The sequence below is a fragment of the Saccopteryx leptura genome, chromosome 7 (assembly GCF_036850995.1).
Source record: "Saccopteryx leptura isolate mSacLep1 chromosome 7, mSacLep1_pri_phased_curated, whole genome shotgun sequence".
Taxonomy (NCBI): Eukaryota; Metazoa; Chordata; class Mammalia; order Chiroptera; family Emballonuridae; genus Saccopteryx; species Saccopteryx leptura.
Window position 1 is genome coordinate 88249525 of NC_089509.1, and position 23519 is coordinate 88273043.

At 37.9% G+C, this 23519-nt stretch overlaps 1 protein-coding gene across 9 annotated transcripts in view; it reads right to left on the reverse strand.

Moving 5' to 3' along the window:
* Window positions 1-23519, reverse strand: part of NBEAL1 (neurobeachin like 1) — a 179772-nt gene that overhangs the window by 21039 nt on the left and 135214 nt on the right. For 8 of the 9 annotated variants that reach the window (XM_066344885.1, XM_066344888.1, XM_066344889.1 and 5 more), the window contains 7 exons: window positions 18768-18898; window positions 15868-15977; window positions 10998-11115; window positions 9482-9579; window positions 6878-6994; window positions 2446-2535; window positions 1305-1414 (listed from right to left, as the gene is read on the reverse strand). In XM_066344885.1, coding sequence (XP_066200982.1) covers window positions 1305-1414; window positions 2446-2535; window positions 6878-6994; window positions 9482-9579; window positions 10998-11115; window positions 15868-15977; window positions 18768-18898 — 774 coding nt within the window. Of the gene's footprint in view, window positions 1-1304; window positions 1415-2445; window positions 2536-6877; window positions 6995-9481; window positions 9580-10997; window positions 11116-15867; window positions 15978-18767; window positions 18899-22892; window positions 23357-23519 lie in introns of those variants that run through there. The other variant, XM_066344892.1, reaches the window with a different exon arrangement.

Genomic DNA, 23519 nt, shown 5'->3' on the forward strand with positions numbered 1-23519 from the left:
ACAGGCAGATAAATGTGTATCTAACAATACCCAAGAAGATGACTTTCCATTTCAACCAAAGAAAGTATATGGGCTTCTCCTGCTTCCCACTAAAATACCTGTGCACTTAGCTAATCTAAATTCTGCAGAAAGACACAAAGAAGTGATTATACTTCAGTATGTGTTACAGAAAATGAGGGCCGACTCAGACACTTCAGCTACAGACCTTTATTATTCAATGTTAGTTTGCTGAAGGTGTGCTTTGTGCAAAGCACAATAGTACTAAGTCTCTACATGGGATAAAAAGGAAAGGACGGGCCCTGGCCGCCTGGCTTAGCAGTAGAGCATCGGCCCGGCAAGTGGAAGTCCCGAATTTAATTCCCGCTCAGGGCACACAGGAGAAGCGCCCATCTGCTTCTCCACCCCTCTCCCTCTCCTTCCTTTCTGTCTCTCTCTCCCCCTCCTGCAGCCAAGGCTCCATTGGAGCAAAGTTGGCCCGGGCGCTGGGGATGGCTCCATGGCCTCTGCCTCAGGTGCTAGAATGGCGCCAGCCGCAAAGGAGCAATGCTGCAGATGGGCGGATCTTGGTCCAGCGTATGCAGGAGTCTGCCTGGCTGCTTCCCTCCTTCTAACTTCAGAGAAAAAAAAAAAAAAAAAAGGACACCGTCCTAATAAACAAATAGCTATAACAACTCAAGAGTAAGCAAAATATCACCTGAACTTAGAATGTAATCTTTGGATATTTTAAAAGATAACTAAGGTAAATATTAAGTCTTATTAAATAAAAAACATTGAATCATAACTGTAGATATTATTGTAAAATAAAGATAAAATTAAGCCTAAAAACTATTCCTAATAATTTTTGCTTTTATAATGGTATAATACAGTGGTTGGCAAACTCATTAGTCAACAGAGCCAAATATCAACAATACAACGATTGAAATTTCTTTTGAGAGCCAAATTTTTTAAACTTAAACTATATAGGTAGGTACATTCCTTATCGAGGTAGCGTCCACACGTGGTATTATGTGGAAGAGCCACACTCAAGGGGCCAAAGAGCCGCATGTGGCTCCTGAGCCGCGGTTTTCCGACAACTAGTATAATAGAAACTTTGTCATTAGGCCAATATCATATTGGGAAGGAAAAAAAGGAAGAAAGGAGGGAGGAAAATAGGAAAGGAAGAAAGAAAAGACCAAAGGAGAAAAGAAAATCTGAATGTCTATGGTATTACTTTCAAAAATTGAATAAACCAATCAATCAATCTAGTTGTTTTTCGTGGCAATAAGGTACTATACATAATTTGCTTTAAATGTTCATTTACTTACTTTGGATTTGTCACAGTTTGATCCTTGATGAATGTAAAGTAATTAGAAATGTTTCTGTCATAAGGCAGCCATCCATGGGTTCCAATAACATAATTCATGCTTATTGTTACCTAGAAACAAATATATAAAGATGAAAATTAAATGAAAGATTTAAAAAAGCAATAGAGAATAACAAAATGCTCACATGATGTTAGCACTCTCATTTAGGGAAAAACGCAGCATTGTGAAACTTATTAAGAAAGTCTAAAATAATTTAAATGGAAAAAGTTATTTATTTCAAGAAAAGTCCATTGTATCCTTCTTTTTTTTTTTTATAGAGACAGAGGATCAGAGAGAGGAATAGGCAGGGACAGACAGACAGGAATGGAGAGAGATGAGAAGGATCAATCATTTGTTTTTTGTTGTGACACCTTACTTATTCATTGATTGCTTTCTCATATGTGCCTTGACCGTGGGCCTTCTGCAGACCGAGTAACCCCTTGCTCGAGCCAGCTGCCTTGGGTCCAAGCTGATGAGCTTTGTTCAAACCAGATGAGCCCACGCTCAAGCTGGCGACTTGTGGTCTTGAAGCTGGGTCATCTGCATCCCAGTCCGATGCTCTATCTACTGCACCACCGCCTGGTCAGGCGTATCTTTCTTTAGAGAGATTATTTTCCTCATAATTTCTCAGTTTATTAGCAGCTATTAGTTGGCAGTCAGAAATAATTAAGGGCCAAGTCTTACCCTAAAATATGGTCTATATCATTTAGAACATGAATCAGAAGTAAAACTTATGAATTGTTAAAATATCCCTTCTTAGTCATAGTCCCTCTGCTGGACCCCCCAACCCCTGTCAAGGCACATGTAAGAAACTAAGGTGCTACAATAAAGAACGGATGCTTCTCATCTTTCTCCCTTCCTGTCTGTCTGTCCCTATCTGTCCCTCTCTCAATCTCTGTCACTAAATAAATAAATAATAAAATAATAAATAAATAAATTACACTAACTACTTAAATTAAAACCTGTGTAAATGGAAAACACATTTTTATACTTGGTCAAATTCTATAAAATTTTTCACTATATATTTTTAAATGGCTTAAATAGTTTTTTATTTTCTCATTTTTTTTGGTATGGCAGTGTGAAAAATTATAAATCAACTTACCAGTAACTCTGGACTGCCTTGAGACATAAAAGAACGAGACTGATTTTTGGGGATAATGGCCATTATTAGTGGAACACCATCACTAATTCCCTATAAAACAAAAGACAGAAGTTTAGTGGCAGATTCTGCTTATCTTTGTTAGGCAAAAACTACTGAAAATTTGTATTTTTTTAAACAAGAGCAAACCATATGTTATAGCATTTTATTCCATAAAAACACATCATCATTTAATTTAAAATGTAGAAAACAAATTACACACCATGTTTGAATGGTGTATTTGAAACTTCTGAAACCCATCACCTCCTATTCCACTACTCTGTTATTAAAAGAAATGTAAATTTTAAGGAGCATTAATTATTTAGGATCTTTCCAATTCACTAGCCACACTGACATGAATATAAAGTAGAAAAATAAAGACCATATAAAAAGTCAAATGAGAAAACTTGTTATATATATACATATATTATATATACTATATATATATATATATTTTTTTTTTTTACAGAGACAGAGAGAGAGAGTCTGAGAGAGGGATAGAGAGGGACAGACAGACAGGAACAGAGAGATGAGAAGCATCAATCATTAGTTTTTCATTGCACATTGCGACACCTTAGTTGTTCATTGACTGCTTTCTCATATGTGCCTTGACCTCAGGCCTTCAGCAGACCGAGTAACCCCTTGCTCGATCCAGCAACCTTGGGTCCAAGCTGGTGAGCTTTTGCTCAAACCAGATGAGCCCATGTTCAAGCTGGCGACCTCAGGGTCTTGAACCTGGGTCCTCGGCATCCCAGTCCGATGCTCTATCCACTGTGCCACTGCCTGGTCAGGCAAAACTGGTTATATTTTAAAGAAATTTCCTTTTGGGCTTCTTTAAAAAAAAATCGATTCCATTAACTGAGCCATCCCTGAAAGCTACAATAGAACGAGAAAATAAAGACAGTCCTCAGAAAACATCTCCCATTAGCTTATTCCAAGGTGAAGGAGAACACTGATTAGAACTAAGACTGTTGATATGATAATAGTTCATAAAATATATCTAACATTTTGTGTGTGTGTGTGTGTGTGTGTGTGTGTGTGTGTGTGTGTGTGTGTGTGTGACAGAGACAGAGAGAAGGATAGATAGGAACAGACAGCAAGGGAAAGAGATGAGAAGCATCAATTCTTCATTGAGGCATCTTAGTTGTTCATTGATTGTTTTTTCATATGTGCCTTGACTTGGGGGCTACAGAGGAGTGAGTAACCCCTTGCTCAAGCCAGTGACCTTGGGATCAAGCTGGTGAGCCTTGCTCAAACCAGATAAGACCGCACTCAAGCCCGTGACCTCAGAGTTTTGAACCTGGGTCCTTTGCGTCTAGTTTGACGCTCTATCCACTGTGCCACCACCTGGTCAGGTTACCTAATGTTTTGTTAGGAAAATTATAACCTAACATCATTGGTATTTATATATATGTACTATGTGCCAGGTGCTATTCTACAAGCTTTATATGAACTAAATAATGAATTATAAACCATATGAAGTCACAAATGATTAGATATGATATAAATTTTATATTTTTTATATTTTAATTTTATCAGCATTACATAACAAATATAGTATTACATGTCCATCAGATTATGGTTAAATAGGGTGTTATGGGTTACCCTACATGTAGTAAAGAGTTAACATAGCAGGACTGACTGCTCTCCTTGGAAAGGCCTGCATGCAAGGCTGGTCCTTTGCTGCTATCTAGGAATCTGGTGGACAAAGAGTGCCTTACATTGATTTAAAGCTTGTCCTCAATGATGAGGGTGGCTCACTGTGCCTAGACTACCTGTACAAAGAATATGGTTCACGCTGAACACCAGCTTTCCTCCTGAGAGGATGAAATTTAGGCATGGTATGCAGAGGGGACCTACGCGACTAAACCTGAATAAGCACCTTGGGTGCTGGGTCTCTAATGAGCTTCCATAGTAGACAAAAACATGTTTATGCAGCTCATTACTGGGAGAAAAAAGCATGTCCTGTGTGACACCACTGGAGAAGACTCTGGTAGCCGGTTTCCCCAGAACTTTGCCCCCTACGCCTTTGCCTTTTGCTGATGTTGCTTTGCATCTTCTCACTGAGATCAATCTTAGCTGTGAAAACAACGGTATGTTGAATCTGTGAATCCTTCTAGAAAATCAACGAACCTGGGAGTGGTCTTGGAAACCAGAACACATCACAGAAATTAGTCACTATTTTTTTTTTTTTTTTTTTTTTATTATTTAATTTATTTTTTTTACAGAGTCAGAGTGAGGGATAGACAGGGACAGATAGACAGGAACGGAGAGATGAGAAGCATCAATCATTAGTTTTTCGTTGCTCATTGCAACACCTTAGTTGTTCATTGATTGCCTTCTCATATGTGCCTTGACCGCGGGCCTTCAGCAGACCGAGTAACCCTTTGCTTGAGCCAGTGACCTTGGGTCTAAGCTGGTGAGCTTTTGCTCAAACCAGATGAGCCCACGCTCAAGCTGGTGACCTCGGGGTCTCGAACCTGGGTCCTCCGCATCCCAGTCCGACGCTCTATCCACTGTGCCACCGCCTGGTCAGGCAATTAGTCACTATTTTTAAGCATTTTTTTCTATTTGTTCCAGGTACCTGACTGTAATACTTTTGGAGAACAACCAGTTTTTAGAGTTTGTATTGTTGAACATTAAATCACTATCTCAAGAAACATGCATTTAGAAAAAGTGACAAAGATTAATTTTGAAATGTTCTTCACAAATATGTGAAAAAAGATTTATATTAAAATATTATGGAGCTTACTATAACATTGTTTACCTGACTAAAATTCAGTATAAAGCTACAATTCATACACTCTTATAAAAAATTTTACAGTAAGATCAAAAAATTCTGTAAAGATTTCCCATGATGTTGAACCTAAGAAACACATCACAGTGATGCTCTCTAATGCAGAATTTGACAAACTAGGCCTACAGGACAAATCCAGCCTACTATCTGTTTTGTAAGCTAAGAATAATTTTACATTTAAAAAAAGTTATATATGTGTATATATTATATTTATATATGCACACACACATATATACATAATATTCTTGACTTTGTCTTTGAACCACAAAGTCCAAAATGTTTACTACATGGCCCTTTAAGTAAAAGTATACCAACCTCTGCTACTTTCGATGAGAGTTACTGCTTTTTCTATATACATCTCCGAACTATTCTTACTTTTTTTCTTAGTGAGAGGAAGGGAGGCAGAAACAGACTCCTGCATGCACCCTGACCGGAATCCACCAGCCAAGCCCACTAGGGAGCAATGCTCTGCCCATCTGTGGCCCTTGCTCTGTTGCAACTGGAGCCATTTTAGTGCCTGAGGCAGAGGCCATGGAGCCATCCTTAGCGCCCTGGTCCAAATCACTCTAATCGAGTCTTGGCTGCAGGAGGGGAGGAGAAGAGAGAGAGAAGCAGGGGGTAGAGTGGGTGGTGGTGGTGGTGGTGGTGGTGGTGGTGGTGGTGGTGGTGGGTGTGTGTGTGTATAGAAGCAGATGGGCACTTCCCTGTGTGCCCTGACTGTGGATCAAACCTGGGACATTCACATGCCAGGCCGACTCTCTACCACTGAGCCAACTGGCCAGGGCCTATGCATACTAACTATTTTTGCTAAAAGTTACTATTATCTGTTCTAACCAAATTCATAGGTATAAATGCATTTCATATATACATTCTGAATCATTCAAAGATTCAAAGGAAGTCAGTATGCATATTTAAACACTTAAACTTTTTTTTTTTAAAGGAAGAGAGAAACTTGACAGGAAGGGAGAGAGGTAAGAAGCATCAACTCGTCATTGTGGCACTTGAGTTGTTCACTGATCGCTTTCTCATGAGTGCCTTCATGGAGGTGGGGGCTCCAGCTGAGCCAGTGACCCCTTGCTCAAGCCAGCGACCCTGTGTTCAAGCCGGAGACCTTGGGGTTTTGACCCTGGGTCCTCAGCATCCTAGGTCGTCACTCTATCCACTGCATCACCACCTGGTCAGACAGCATTAACTATCTTTTTTTACTTGACTACTCCTGGTATTAGCAATTAACAATTTGACTTATTGGGCCCTATTTTATACACGATCAGACATTATAATAAAGAGCTATTTTAGATTCCATCTACTCATCATCTCAAATGTCACAAAAAGCAATTTTAATAAAATTATTTATTCTTCTTCATTGTATATATAGCCTAGGAAAATGAAAACTAGAAAAAGGGCAAGAGAAATGGTTCAGACTGCCAGTCAATAGCGAACAAGAGCTTTCAATAAAAATCCAATAACAGATAACTCAGAACTATTTACTATTTTTGATTAAAAATTATAATCAACCCCATACATTGAAGAATTAAAGGATTACTGAGGTGTACAGAGTTCATATAAAAAACTCTTTACTATTACTCAGTTGGATATTACCTCTATAAAAAATGACTTGAGTTCAGGGAGGTGTTGAAATAGGTTTAGGATTGATGTCTCGGTTTTGGTCTGCTTCTGCTCTGCTTCCTCTGCTGATAATCTAGGAGGGTGTGGTTCCTTTAAAATAATTTTAAGAAAAAATAATTTCATAATTATACTAAAATATCTCTCACTGTGTTCTTTCACACTGGGCTCTAGCTACAACAGATTACATGCCATGCACCACTGCTAATATGAAGTCACTGCTCAGACTATTCCCTATGCAGAGTTCCTACCATCTTCACGTCTACAGAAACCCCACTCTACTTTAAGGTTTTTGTTACTGGTATCTTCATAAATATCTAAGTCAGGATTAATTATCCTCTTCTATTGTTTTCCTGAACACAATACTTTATTTAATATTGTATTTATCACTTATTTCTTTCCATGTTGGATTACATATACTTGTTCATGGTTTTCCTTCCTATTAGACAATAGGTATTGTAAAGTCAGAAATCAATTCTTTATCATTTATGGATTTTCAACACCTAGAACAGTATCTTAAATATCTTAAAGCATCTTAGTAAATGCTTAATAAATGTTTGGTAGAATTAAATACATTATTTAAAAGTCAACGGTTATAATACAGGATGAATCTTTAATTCCTGAAATGCCAGAGACGGTGAGCTTCAAGCCAGCGACCTTTGGACTCAAACCAGTGACCATAGAGTCATCTATGAGCTTGCGCTCAAGCCGGCAACCTCGGGGTTTTGAACCTGGGTCTTCAACATCCCAATCTAATGCCCTATCAACTGTGCCACTGCCTGGTCAGGCATAAAATAAATTATTCTTTTTAAACTTAATGTCAGAGACATAGAACAGTATTATCTTTATAAATAAAAAGAAAATAACAAATCAAGCTAACATCCCAAAGGCATAGTTACAATGCAGAATAGAATTTTTTTTCAGACTAGAATTTTATCTAAAAGGGATTCTTCTATCTGCCTCACAAAATATTAGATTACAGGTAATAGATGTGACATCAACAAATACTTTAATATTTAAGTCTCAATTATTCATTTATTTTTCACTTTACTTTAAATCAAACACTAAATTTTGTGTCATTTTTTTAAGGTGATAAAAACTAATTAGCATTACTCTGATTTTAAAAAAGGAAAATGTTATGGTGAAAAACATTACAGAATTTATTTCAAAGCCCAGTGAAGTGTCCTGTTTTATTGTTACATTTGCCTTCTGTTTCAATCAGCAAGTAAGAAATAAAACACTGACTTTAAGTATGACTATTGCGTAAAAATCAATGTTGAAGGCTTTAAATAAATTGTTGCTAAGGAATATAGCAATTATAAAATTTAGTCTGATAACTGAAAAAACAGAAGTGCATCTATAAGCCAGAGTTCAGACACACTGTTGCTGTAATAAGTGTGGAGATTTCAATTCAAAGAACATTTACAGCACATATTCTGTATGTAAGAAAGATACAAAATGATTAAGAGAAGGTTGCTGCCTTTTACATGTTAATAATATAGTGAAGCAAATAAATATACACCTAACTAAGGCAGAAAGTGTCAGAATCAAGATATCAAAACAGCCCAAAGAACATGGGAAAATGATCTAGTTCAACAACGAGGCTTACAGCTACAATTTAAGAGGAAATATGGCATGGTCGAAAAGCTTTGGAGTTAGACGGTCATATATCCAAATCCTGCCCTAGTCACATTCTAGTTGTGTAAACTCGGAAAAAGTAGTATTTGACTTCTCTAAAGTGTTTGCAGGCTAGGTATTATTTTCTATGAGGCCTGACTTCATCATCTGAAAATGAGGATACCGTGATTGGATATTTACTATAAAGGTTGGGTAAATCACCTAGCACTGTGCTTGCACAAAAAAATAAAGACTGAATAAATGGCATATTATTGTATATGGCTCATTTCTAAATTCAGATACTAATAAAGATCAAGACATCTTTGAAAACTAACATTGGATTAACTTCTATGAATCCAAAGCTGTGTGCAATCAGAAAGACAATTTGACTTCGGGTACTAGTATGGGGAAAGAAATACAGCAATGTTTACAATTTAATTCTATGTTTTATATTCTATACTTTGAATTTTAGGACTGCGTTTGAGCTCTGGATGGTAACTCCCCTCTTGGGGCAGATGTCAGCTGCTAAAAAGTCTTAGAGACAGAACAAGTCCCAATATAAGGGACTGTTAAGTACTGTTCAATGGCATACCCTGACTGGTATTTGGTTAGAATTCCCTCTCCATTTAAATTAAAAGGGGAGTAATATCTCAGCTGACAGGGAGCCTTTGATCTCAGCATTCCCCCCCAGAAATAACAAAATAAGGTTATTGACTTTCTGAGTAACTCTAAGTTCTCTGTAATTTAAGAGTAATAAACTGTGTATGTGGATTTTGTTATTTCAAAATAAAAACAGTCATTCAAACCTATTTATTTTTATTAAATAACACTATATTTTCCCCAAATTCTAAATAATTCTGAAATAAGGTCTTAAATCATTAAAATCCTTGAAAATACTGGTAGTACTATTACTTAACAGCTAAATTCTAGACTTTTTATATATCAATAACTTTTATGATTTACCTTTAACAGTTGACAAGGTGTTTGACCAAAATTGTTAATCATCCCCTCTAAGGCTTTTCTTTCCTTCTCATCTGTTAAGGCATCTAGATCCACAGCTCCTAAAACCAGAAGTAGTCAACTCAGTAGAGAGGGAAAATAAACCAGCAAGCCACACAAACTGATTACTGTATCAAGAAACTGATTAGTATATTTTCATCAAAATATTATTCCATTTTTTAATTTATAAGAATATTTTAGGCCCTAGCCGGTTGGCTCAGTGGTAGAGCGTCGGCCTGGCGTGCAGAGGTCCCGGGTTCGATTCCTGGCCAGGGCACACAGAAAAGGCGCCCATCTGCCTCTCCACCCCTCCCCCTCTCCTTCCTCTCTGTCTCTCTCTTCCCCTCCCGCAGCAAGGCTCCATTGCAGCAAAGATGGCCCAGGTCCTGGGGATGGCTCCTTGGCCTCTGCCCCAGGCGCTAGAGTGGCTCTGGTCGTGGCAGAGCATCGCCCCCTAGTGGGCAAAGCGTGGCCCCCTGGTGGGCGTGCCGGGTGGATCCCGGTCGGTCGCATGCGGGAGTCTGTCTGACTCTCTCTCCCAATTTCCAGCTTCAGAAAAATACAAAAAGGAGTATTTTAAAGTGGTAATATTTTTAAAAAACAGTAAAACATCAACATTATATATGAAAAAAATTAATTTCATTCACTGTCTAGACCTAAAATATTTTAAACACATTTAAGAGGTAGTCTGAAAGTCTCTCTTAGAAAAACTATTTTCCTGTTTGTCAAGCTGAAATACTTGTAATAACTATACAAAAATATTGCTATAAATTACTGCTTATGTAACAAATGTTGGGAAAGGTGACATTATGGTTAACTTATTATACCCAGCCATACCTAATATGAATTGTTACATAGTTAGTAATTGGCAAAACTAGTCAGTCTGATTTCAAAGTCTATGCTCCCAACCACCATGCTATACTACCTCCCTACACACTTTTATAGAATAAAAACATGCTTGTGTATTTACAAAAAGTCACATGGGCTCTGTTAAAGTTCATATAGCTTCATACTAATCACAATCATTAGAATTATTAGCTTTATGGAAGGATTAGAAGAGAAAAATCTTTCTTATGCCTTTCAAAGCCCTCAAAATATGTTCTTGATCTTGAGCTAATAAACATTAGACTGTCATCTTTATCATTAAATAAGTTATTTGTAATTCTAAAGGTATTCTTTCAATGTCTGTTAAAAACTTTAATACTAACTATTTAATGTAGGAGCTGACTGAATAAGAAACACATGGCCAAAGATTAAAAACATTTATACCACCAATAATCGACATTTATAATTAGGTTTGGTCTTAACTACTATTTATCACAAAAGTAGGTCTCTTATCTTTCAAATAGAAAAGATCACTAAAACTATTAATAAAATTAATTTTTATCATGTTAGTTATGTCCAAAATACCATGTTATAAACACATATTAATAACACTTTCTACCGATAAATGCAAGAGAAACAGTATATAGGCTTATACCTTCATAACTACAGTAATAGAAAACATTGAGTGCCTCCACTGCAGCTGGCCCCCTTTGTTTATAGCCAAAGATCAGATCTATCCATTCATGCAGATGAGCAGAAACATATTCAGACTCCTAGAGAAAAGAACAAATAAGTAATAATTAATACAGAGATACCTTCCAACTACAATGTCGATATGGGTCCTATAAAAATGTAAGAGGAAAAAAAAAGAAAGAGCAAAGTAAGCATTTTCACATAAAATCTTACCACTGTAAATAAAATTACCTCAAAATCATGTTAAATAGTTATTCAGCACCTATAATATATATTGACTACATTCTATCTTGTACAATGTAGACACTATTTACTACATATGCATCTCCTAACTAATGGGTGAAAAAAAATAGCATATCTTCTGATAGCCCAAATATTAATGACAAAAAAACTAATGAGAGCTCTGGCATGCATTTTTGTTGTAAAATTTCTGTTGAAATAGTTGTCTAGAAATTCAATTCAAGGAAATAATAAAACCACAATGGGGTAGATGAAAGATTCTGCATATCATACCCTCCACCCCATCTCTCAAGGGCTGGGCTGGCTGGCAGGCAAGCAGAGACGGAAAAGGAGGCTCAATGTTTTAGTTGCATGAAAAACAGAAAGGGTGGAAATGAACTCCTGGATCTAGAAATGGAGGTTCCAGGCAGAATGTTTTAAAGTGCTAACTGGCTTCTTTTAGCTGCCTGTGATCAAGTATAGAAGGAGTAAGATGAGTTTTAAAAAAACAACTGTTCCAGTTTTAAGCATAATTTCTTTTTTTTTGTTTTTTTTTTTGTTTTTTTTTCATTTCTGAAGCTGGAAACGGGGAGAGACAGTCAGACAGACTCCCGCATGCGCCCGACCGGGATCCACCCGGCACGCCCACCAGGGGCGATGCTCTGCCCACCAGGGAGCGATGCTCTGCCCATCCTGGGCGTCACCATATTGCGACCAGAGCCACTCTAGCGCCTGAGGCAGAGGCCAAGGAGCCATCCCCAGCGCCCGGGCCATCTTTGCTCCAATGGAGCCTTGGCTGCGGGAGGGGAAGAGAGAGACAGAGAGGAAAGCGCGGCGGAGAGGTGGAGAAGCAAATGGGCGCTTCTCCTGTGTACCCTGGCCGGGAATCGAACCCGGGTACTCTGCACGCTAGGCCGACGCTCTACCGCTGAGCCAACCGGCCAGGGCCAATTTAAGCATAATTTCAAAAAAAAAAATTATTTTTTTTTTACAGAAGCCAGATCTTCCTGAGTTCAAAATAAAATTCTCTCTCATTTCCAGGATCCTTAGAGTCAAGACTCCCAAAGTGACAAATGGCCTAAATCAATAATCAAATCAATGTCACCTGTGGTCTCAAGCAAACGTTTAGTTCAGGAGTGTGGCTGTCAAACACTCTGTCGAGACCTTTTTCCCTCAGAGACGCACTCAAGAGAAAAATTGAGCATCTTAAGAATATTCAATTTAGACAGCAAATAAAGGGACGGGGGAGGTACTCAGGGGGAGAAGGACAATGGGGGGGGGTAGTGGGGGACACGCTGTTGGGGGGGTGAGGTATTATACTGAGTGGGACACTTGAATCCATGTTGACATTATAAATTAAAAAACTTAATAAAAAAGATTAAATTTAAAGAAAGAGAGAGACTAATCTAAAAGTGAAGTCACATATGCAAATCAAGACTTAATATCTAACCCTCATTACAATTTCAGCCTATCCTAGAAAATGACCTTTATTTAACCAGTCAATCTGGAATTACCCCGTCAGCACTAGTGAGGTAACGTGCATGACAGACCCCGCTGTTCCCCCAAAGATGACCTGCCTAAAACAATCCGGTCCGTGTTAGACTTCTATTCTCTGCCCACAGAAGCCTTCCATTTTGTACACGTCAGGGAGCCCCTTTCTAGATCCTGGATGAGATGCTGTCTGAATCATGAAATCACCAAATACAGCCAATCAGATCCTTAAATTTACTGAGCTGAATTTTATTTTTTAACGAGAATCTTCAGGGCTTTTCCCCATAGTAGCCTCTCACACAACCCAAAGGAGATAAGGGACTATTTTGTAAAGTAATATGGGAGGCTTTTGTCAATAGAGTTGACGCACAAGAAACGCATACAATTTTAAAAGAAATTATATTAGTTCAGTCTGAAAGAGATAGAAACTGTTGAAAAAAGAAGACAGACCTTTAGCTTCCACGTTACTTGGCTGAGAAAGAGGCTGACAAAGATGCTCATGTAAACAATTTTATTTTGTTAATGGAGAAGAAAGAATGGCTGGGGTGGGGCACAGCTCAGGACTACAGGAGTACACCTAAAGAGCCACGGAGAAGCCCTCTGAGGGCACAGCAGTGAACCCTAGTCAAGGAACTGAGCGGGCGTTCCTTCCAGAGTTCTGACTGTAAGCCAGTCACTGCTCGGTCCCTCTTGTTTTCTCTCCCTTTTGAGTGAGTTTCTATTACAGCTCTCCCCTTGTCACACTACTGTGCTTAGTGGGAGCAGACAACCTGTCTTTACCTCAGGTTTCTGGTCCATCTGAGTAGTTCCTTCTACACATTAACATGGCTAACAAGATTCTGGACCTCAGGCCTCATGCCTGAATGAAGGATCAGCATACTGCTGTGTGCCAAATCTCAGCAGCTGACAGATCGGTAGATTGGTCCAATATAGCCACACTCATTTATTTTGCACTATGATGGCAGAATTTTGACACAGACCTTATAGCCAATTAAAATATTTATTACAATGTCCTTTCCAGAAAAAGTTTAAAGATCCCTGCCTTAAAGAGGTGAGACTCTGGGAGGGCCTGGAGAAGAAATATGTATACTTTGCATGTTGGAGAAACACGAGTAATTAGTGGCCAGAAGGCAGACTCTGTGTGGTAGATTAAAGATGGTTGCAAATTCTTTCTCACTTCCACCATTGAGAGACGGAATTTACTTTCTCTCCTTTTGAATCTGTACTGATTCTGTTACTGTTTAACCATTTCAAGATGGTAGAAGTGATACTGTGACAGTTCACAGCCTTACGCCAGGAGAAAGTACAGAAGCTTCCACTTGTACTCTTGGGGAGCCCTGCAGTGCCATGTAAGAAGTCTGAATACCCAGGTAGGGAGACCACATGAAGAAAAGATATCCTGAGACTACATGAAAAGGAAGAAAAGTCCAAAATGCCAGTGCCTCAGTGAAGCCTACAGGGCTCTAGTCTTAGCTGTCATATGAGCCCAGGGCATGAGAACCTCAAGTAAAACCAGGAGAACTATCCAACTGAGATTGGTGAACACACAGAACTGAGAGATAATAAATGGCTATAGTTTAAAACCATAACATTTTGGAATAGTTTGTTATACACAGATACATAACTGAAACACAAACTTCTAACATCTTTTTTTTTAATTTCTTTTTTTGTGTCTGTGTGTGATAAAGACAGAGAGAAGGAGAGATAGGGACAGACAGACAGGGAGAGATGAGAAGCATCAATTCTTTGTTGTGGCATCTTAGTTGTTCATTGATTGCTTTCTCATATGTGCCTTGACCAGGTGGCGACTGCAGACTGAATGACCCTAGCGACCTTGGGCTCAAGCTGGTGAGCCTTGCTCAAACCAGATGAGCCTGTGCTCAAGCCATCGATCTCAGGGTTTCAAGCCTGGGTCTTCTGCGTCCCAGTTCGACGCTCTATTCACTGCGCCACCATCTGGTCAGGCTAACATCTTTTTAATAAGAAGCATGCTTTCCTGAAATCCTGGACCCTGACTACACGTCATAGATAATATAGAGGAAAGCTTCTGAGAAGTTTCTGGTTATAATAAACAGATTATTTTTCAGGGTTGCTTTATTCATGCATAGGGTTATTACTTAACAAGTATTATAATCTAATCCTAAATATTATAAATTTGACAAACTATATACTAATGACAAGGAATGTTCACAAGTATTGGCCTAATTAATTTAGAGTCTTCAACATTTCAGTTTAGATAGAGAACTAAGTGGGCTATTGTGGGGGAGAAAAAACACATCACTTCCAAGAGAATATAGTATCAACATTATCCTAACTCTCACTATCCTTCAATTTCAAACTGACAATCTGGCTAAAATCTAGTAATAATTTTTGTGTGGCAATTAGGATTTAGCTGTCTTAGTAAAAACTTACTGAAATCCTTCAGAAACCAAAAGTGTACTTATCCTTAGATTTGAACAAATATGGGAACTACAAAATATCAAACTACACCCAGTCTGTGACTGAAATAGTTTCACATACAACAGGCAGATACCTTAAAAAACTGAAATTTTTTTTGTTATATATCCATGGATCTTCACTATACTTTCACTATATAAGAAGATTCATAACCTCAGAATAAATTACTATATTATACTTTCTAATACACCATATATAACAGATTACAAATTAATCTAGAAAAATAATAGTTAGATATACTTAATTCCAACCTATGGAAAACACATACATCTTTATTTTATTAATCTAATAACTAAATACAAAAATCTTGCCTGACCAGGTGGTGGTGCAGTGCAGAGCGTCAGCCTGGGACAGTGAGGACCCAGGATTGAAATCCCAAGGTGACTGGCTTGAGTGTGGACTCACCTGGCTTGGGCTCTAGCTGGGTGACACAGGGTCACCAGCTTGAGTGTGGAATCATACACATGAACCCCATGGTCGCTGGCTTGAGCAAGGGGTCACTCAGTCTGCTGTAGCCCCCCAGACAAGGCACATATGAGAAAGCAATCAATGAACAACTAAGGTGTTGCAATGAAGAATTGATGATCTCTCTCCCTTCCTGTTCCTATCTGCCTCTCTCTCTCTCTGCCCCCTTCTCTCTCTATAGCTTAAAAAAAAAATCTTACCAGAGCTTTCCTATGTTTATAGATGAAGTCTTCAGCTGACTGAGCCCATTTAGGGAGAATGACATCATTTACTCGTTCTTTGGAAACTTGTAGACGACCCAAGTTAAATTCTAAGACATGTAAAAGATAAACGTATCAAGTCATTTTAGATTTCAATAGATCAAGTAGAACAAATATGAAGGCACATTCCTTAGCAAAACTGAAGGCTTTTCTTCTCTCCTTAACTAAGAGTGAAAGATGAGACTCAAGTTCCCTTCTTGATATAAATTTACTGAACATGAAGAAGTAATTCTTATCTATTGCATTGCACTTATCAGTTGATTAAAAAGGTAAATGAAAATAAAATAGTTTTAAATTAGTTATTACTCAGTAAATCAGATTAAAAATTGATTTTTTGTTGTTGTTGTTGAGAAAAGTGAGGGAAACTATAGCTATAACCAAAACCTTAATCTGAACAAAAGTACCAGATTAAGTATTTTCTTAAATTAAAACTTAATTAACATAGCCCCTCTAATTGTTAATCTACAAAATAAAACTCCTTAGAAATTTTTGGTATAACTTATGCCTTAAACTCACTTTAAGATTTAAACTTGTCTTATAGGAAAACAACATATTTATATACCGTTATTCTAGATAGATACTGACATCAGAAAGATCTGCTCATCTAGTTAGAATCCAAAGATGAGGTTTTCCTGTTCACATGGTGTGGGAAGGGAAAAGTGTTAACACAAAGACCTTCATAAAAACTGCCTTAAAATATCAGCGTGTCTCAAAGTAGGAAAGGGGTTTCATGTAATAGAGTGACATGACACACGGGGCCCAACCACTGTGTAGCAGATATTGTTTGTCAGCCACCTAATAGCCATTCCTTCTTTTGTAGCAGAGCTTTAATTTTATTCAAGTTGGCCTTAGCCTTATAATGTAGGGGTTGGCATATGACCTAGCTCTGGAGAATGGGGGTAAGTTATGAGAAAGGGTTTCCACTCTTAAGAAATGATACAGGCCTTGGCTAGTAGGCTCAGAGAATAGAGCATCGGCATGGCAGATGGATACCCCAGGTTTGATTCCCGATCAGGGCACACCAGAGAAGCAACCATCGGCTTCTCTCCCTCCCTCTCTCTCTCTCTCTCTCTCTGCTCTTTCTCTCTCGCAGTCAACTGGTTTGAGCATCAGCTCAGGCACTAAGGATAGCTCAGTTGGTCCGAGGCATCAGCCTCAGGTGCTAAAAATAACTCAGTTGATTTGAGTATCCGCCCTAAAAAGGGGTTGCCAGGTGGTTCCTGGTTGGGGCACATGTGGGAGTCTGTCTATCTCCCCTCATCTCACTTAAAAAAAATAATACAAAGAATTAACATTCTTACTTCTTTCTATTACACCATTATATCTACTAATGCTACCTAGAACTGCATTAGTCATTTGTAACCATGAGAGGATCTAGCCAAGGACAAAGCCAAAACACTTAGAATTGCAGAGTGAAAATACAGAAAGAACTTGGCTTGGATGACATTGTTAATCCACCTGAAACTATCATATCTACGGGTCCTTGTGTGAGAAAATACCAAATTTTCTTGCTCACACAATGATGAGTTGTTTTTATCAATACGTTTTTACTAATTAATATAATACTATTACTGATTAATATTCATTTGCACTGTAACTAATATACTCTGCTTTCTCTCACCTACTTCATTTCAAATAAAGCAGCCATGTATAGTTAGAAATGGAGGCCCCAAGGAGAGTAGCACAAGACAGTAACTGGCTTTGGTGAATGTCAGAAATTGTCAAGCTAAAAGGACTTGAAATTCTGCATCCAAATTTAATATGCTCATTCCTCCTATCCCAGACACCCTGCTTTAGAAGACCCCAGTCCTATGACTAAGAGTCTAAAATCAGACTCAGTCAACAGACTCTTCTGGTTTTCTGAAAGTGACCAAGTTAACTGCCTCACTCTGAGAAGCAGATGCCCTGCCTCCAACAGCCTGTCGTGTCCCAGGGTGCACGACCAAAGGACGCAAAGCCCTGAATATGTTCTCCCAACTTGACAAATCATTTTACTGAGCAAGTGAGGGTCAAATATTAACATTACAAGGTAGAGAGAAAAAACATATTGGTAATGGTCCTTTGACACTGTGAAATTTCCCTAAAACCACCAGTAGTAACAACTTGTCAATTTCCTTATTTGTGCATAAAGTAAATCTACAATTACCTCATAGAAAAAGTATTTGGATATTTTTAAAGACTATATTTAGCTCCATGATTCTCTCCTTCAAAAACATGATTTTTCAAATATTGTGAATTCATCATCATTATTTTCAATCTGCCTCCTATCTTCTGCTCTAAATCAGGAGTCAGAAACGTTTTAATTAAAGGGTCAAATAATAAATATTTTTGGCTTTGTGAAATCTATGGCCTCTTGCAACTACTCAATTCTGCTGCTACACAGCAAAAGCAGTCACAGTCAGTATGTAAATGAATTGACCAGCTGTGTGCCAACAAAATTTTATTTATAAACACATAAATTTGCCCACGGATTTGGCCCATGGACCTGTAGTTTGCAGATCCCTGGTCTAAATCATCATCTTATCTAACTTAAATATGTTTAGCGTAAGTAGCAATATGGCTGATACAGCATATGGCCATTTTTGTTTCTCTAGTAAACAGTGTATGTACTGACATATTCTCTTACCAATTCAAATTTTACTTATCTTACTTCACTGTAACACTGGTCTGGAAGGTAAGACGAGTATCTGGGCATCAGTAAGCCCTGTCACTGAGTAATACACACAGACAGGATGAATCTTAAATTATCTATAGGACATGACAAAAATTTCCGGAAAGATATTTTTCAGGATTCTCCACTGGGCCCTGTTGTGTCAAATTTGTTATCACCTATTTCTTACGATTTTGATTTTCCAAAAACTCTGGGAAATAGAAGAATTCAGGAATAAGTTCCTTCACATCATTTGGATTGTCCATGAGAGCTTGCCACGTAGCGGGGATGGAATGGAATTGTCGGTCTGCACAATCGAACCTACATGCAGGGATGGAAAAAGGTGAATGCTGAATGGGAGCAACAACAGGCATAAGACAAATCTTTAAACTCCCTTAAGTTTTCTAATAATTTTCTTTTCTTAATATTTCTCTTTAATGTCTAAAAACACAATTTTCTCTCCTTATGACTATCTTAATAACTATATTCCCCATACTGCAATTTACATCCCCATGTCTATTATATAACTACCCATTTCTACTTCTTAATCCCTTTGAAAAATGGCACAATTTTTGCTCAGTAAAATTTATTACAGAAAGTAAATAAATATTTTGATATTTTTATATTGCAGAGTTTAAATATTAAAGTATTATAGCACTGATATGCCATTAAAAGATCTGTAAGAATGCTGACTTAGCCCTTGACACATAAATATCTTTATAAACTCACTATAAACCAGAGTGATTTAGGGAAATAGTTCTGTGGCTAAAGCTGGTGTGTGTGTGTGTGTGTGTGTATTTTGAATTTTATTGATTTTAGAGAGAGATGGAGAGGGAGAGAGGGAGTGAAAGAAACATTGATTTGTTGTTCCACTCATTTATGTATTCATTGTTTGATTCTTCTATGTGCTGTGACCAGGGCTGGAACCTGCAACTTTGGCATATCAGGATGCCCTAACCAACTAAACTATCCAGCCAGGCCTAAAGCTCTTATACTTTACTTGCATATACTATTATGTCATTTTAACTTTTAAAATTCCATCATGGCTCTAAAGTAGTTAAAAGAAGCTCAACTGGTCACATTGCAATTTTATAGTGCTTTCTGTACCACAAAAAGCATAAACTCCTTTTAGTTCATCTCCTTTGATATTATTTTCTTGGACTTATTAAGTAACAACTTACTAAGTGATGGTGATGTCTAATTTGACATTTTTATCCCTACAAATCTTGGTTTGAGGCTAAGCTAAACTTAGCAGAACTCTGAATTTAATTATTGTTGATGGTTACATCATCAATAAAGTCTAATGATGGTGTCTTCACATTCAAGGAGAGATATAACTTTAATGGGTGCTTCATTTTGTTTACGTGGGAGAACAGGTTTATTGAGATATAGTTAACATACACATAATTCACTCTGTTTAAAAAAGATATTATTTATTGATTTGAGAGAGAGAAAGGCAGTGGGAAAAAAGCGGGAAGCATCAACTTGTCTCGTGCCTGGACTGGGTAAGCCTGGGGTTTCAAAGCAGCGACCTCCAGGTAAACACTTCATCCACTGCGCCATCACAGGTTGGACCTAATTCACTCTTCTCGAGTGAAAAATGTAATAATTTTTAGTATAGTCAGAGTTCTGCAAACTCTTGTATCTATCGGCAGTCACTCTTCACTCACCCTGCCTCTACCCACTAGTCTACTTTGTTTCTATGAATTTGCCTATTTGGGTATCTCATATAAATCATATACATGATGGGAACTTGGTGCCCTGCTTATTTCATTTATCATACTGTTTTCACGGTCCATCCACGCCATAGCATGTATCAAGCTTTCATTCCTCTTATTCACTCATGGCCAAGTAATATTCCAGTGTATGGATATATTTGTCCACATATATGTGGTTTTATTTCTGGGCCCCAGATTCTGTTCTATTGGTCTGTATATATCTTTTTCTGCCAATACCATGTGTTTTGATTATCATGGCTCTGTAGTATAATTTAAAGTTAAGTACTGTGACAGCCCTGGCTTCATTCTTCTTTCTCAGAATTGCTTTGGCTATTCAGGGTCTTTAACGGTTGCATGCAAATCTGGTGACTTTTTTATTCTATTTCTTTTAAAAATAACATTGGGATTTTGAAAGGGACTGCATTACATCTGTGTATTGCTTTGGGTAATATGGCCATTTTAACTCTGTTGATTCTTCTGATCCATGCACATGGAATATTTTTCAATTTCACTGTGTCTTTTTCAATTTCTTTCAATAATGCTTTGTAGTTTTCAGTACTGTATATAGATCCTTCACATCCTTTGTTAACTTTATTCCTTCCTAGGTACTTTATTTTTTTGGTTGCAATTACAAAAGAAATTTTTTTTCTAGTTCATTTTGTGAAGTTTCATTGTTGCCATATAGGAAAGCTGTAGACCTGTGTATTGATTTTGTATCCTGCTACTTGACTGCATTGATTTATTGTTTCTAATAGTTTTTAGGTGGAGTGTCTGAAGTTTTTATATCTAGGATCATGTCATCTGAAAAAAAAGTGGTACCTTTATTTCTTTCCCACTATGGATGCCTTTTATTTTTCTCTTACCTGATGTCTCTGGCTAGGACTTCCCCTACTCTGTTGAATAAAAGTGGAGAGAATGGGCATCCTTGTCTTGTTCCTGATTTTAGAGGAAAGGCCTTAATTTTTTCCACCATTTAGTATGATACTGGCTGATGGTTTGTCGTATACGCCCTTTATTATATTGAGGAATTTTTCTTCTATACTCATTTTATTGACCGTTTTAAACATAAAAGGATGTTAGGCTCTGGACGGTTGGCTCAGTGGTAGACTGTTGGCCTGGCATCTGGATCCCAGTTCAATTCCTGGTCGAGACACACAGGAAAAGCAACCATCTGCTTCTCCACCCCTTCCCATTCCTCCTGCAGCCATGGCTTGACTTACTTGAGAAAGTTGGCCCCAGGTGCTAAGGATGGCTCCATGGTCTTCCCTCATGTGCTAAAATAGCTCGGTTGCCGAGCTACAGAGCAACAGCCCCAGATGGGCAGAGCATCAGCCCCAGATGGGGGTTGCCAGGTAGATCCCAGGAGGGGCACATGTGGAAATCTGTCTCTCTGCCTCCCTGCTTCTCACCAAATAAATAAATAAATAAATAAATAAATAAATAAATAAAGATAAACATAAAAGAATGTTTTATCAAATGCCTTTTCTGTGTCTATTGATAAAATCATATTATTTTTGCCCTTTGTATTTTCGATGTAGTGTATTACAATCAATTTATGTATGTTGAACCATCCTTATAGTCCTGGAATGAATCCCACTTGATTGTAATGTACTATTTTTTAAATGTATTATTGTATTCAATTGACTATTTTGTTTCGAATTTTTGCATCTGTATTTAATAAATATTGGTGAGTAGGTTTTTTTGTGTTGTCCTTGCTAGGTTTTGGTTATCATAGTTATGCTGGCCTCATAAAATGTGTTAGGGAGTATTGCTGACTCTATTTTTTAGAAGACTTTTTGAGAAGGATAGGTACCAAATCTTCTTTGAATGTTTGGTAGAATTTACTAGTATAGCCATCTGGTCCTGGACTTTTATTTTGGGGGAGGTTTTTGATAGTTGTTTCTATTTCCTTCCTGATTCTAGGTCTATATTTATTTATTTATTTATTTTTATTTTTTTTGTATTTTTCTGAAGCTGGAAACAGGGAGAGACAGTCAAGACAAACTCCCGCATGCGCCCGACCGGGATCCACCCGGCATGCCCACCAGGGGCGATGCTCTGCCCCTCCGGGGCATCACTCTGCCGCGACCAGAGCCACTCTAGCGCCTGGGGCAGAGGCCAAGGAGCCATCCCCAGCGCCCAGGCCATCTTTGCTCCAATGGAGCCTTGGCTGCGGGAGGGGAAGAGAGAGACAGAGAGGAAGGAGGGGGGGTGGAGAAGCAAATGGGTGCTTCTCCTATGTGCCCTGTCCGGGAATCGAACCCGGGTCCCCCGCATGCCAGGCCGCTCTACCGCTGAGCCAACCGGCCAGGGCCTAGGTCTATTTATGTTTTCCACTTTTTCGTGACTAAGTCTAGGAAGATTGTACAGTTCTAGGAATTTATCCATTCCTTTTAGATTGTTAAATTAGGTGGCATATAATCTTTCATAGTACTATACTATGATCCTTTGTATATCTATGATGTCTGTGATAATTTCTTCTCTTTCATTTCGAATTTTTATATGAGCCATTTCTTTTTCCTTAGTGAGTCTAGTTAGAGGTTTGTCAATTATACTGATCTTAAAGAACTAGCTCTTCGTTATATTAATTTTGCCTATAGTTTTTCTCTATTTCATTAGTTCTACTTTGATTTTTATTATTTCCTTTCTTTTACTAATTTTGTGTTACCTTTATTTTCCTTTTTCTGGTTCTTTCAGATGTAATGTTAGGTAGTTTGCCTGGGATTGCTCTTGTTTCTTGATATGAGCCTGTAATAATATAAACTTCCTTCTTATTACTGCTTTCAATGCATCCCAAAAGTTTCAATGTCATGCAGTCATTCTTGTTTGTATGTATCTTTTGATCTTTGCTTTTATTTCTTTTTGGACCCAGTCATTTTTTGAAAGTATGTTGTTAAATTTCCATAGTTGTTTTTGGTTTCCTTACTTTCTGCAGTTGAGTTCTAATTTCAAAGCCTTAGGGTGAGAGAATATGCTTGGTATAATTTCAATCTTCTTGAATTTGTTGATGTTAGTTTTGTGGCCCAATATATGGTCTATCCTTGAGAATGTTCCATGGACACTGGGAAAAAAAATATAATCTGATGTTCTAGGGTTAAATGTTCTATAAATGTCTATTATGTCCACTAGGTCTAGATGTTACATAAGGCCACTATTTCTTTATTGATTTTCTGTTTGAATGATCTATCTAAAGCCATCAATAGTCAGCTGAGATCTCTAACTAC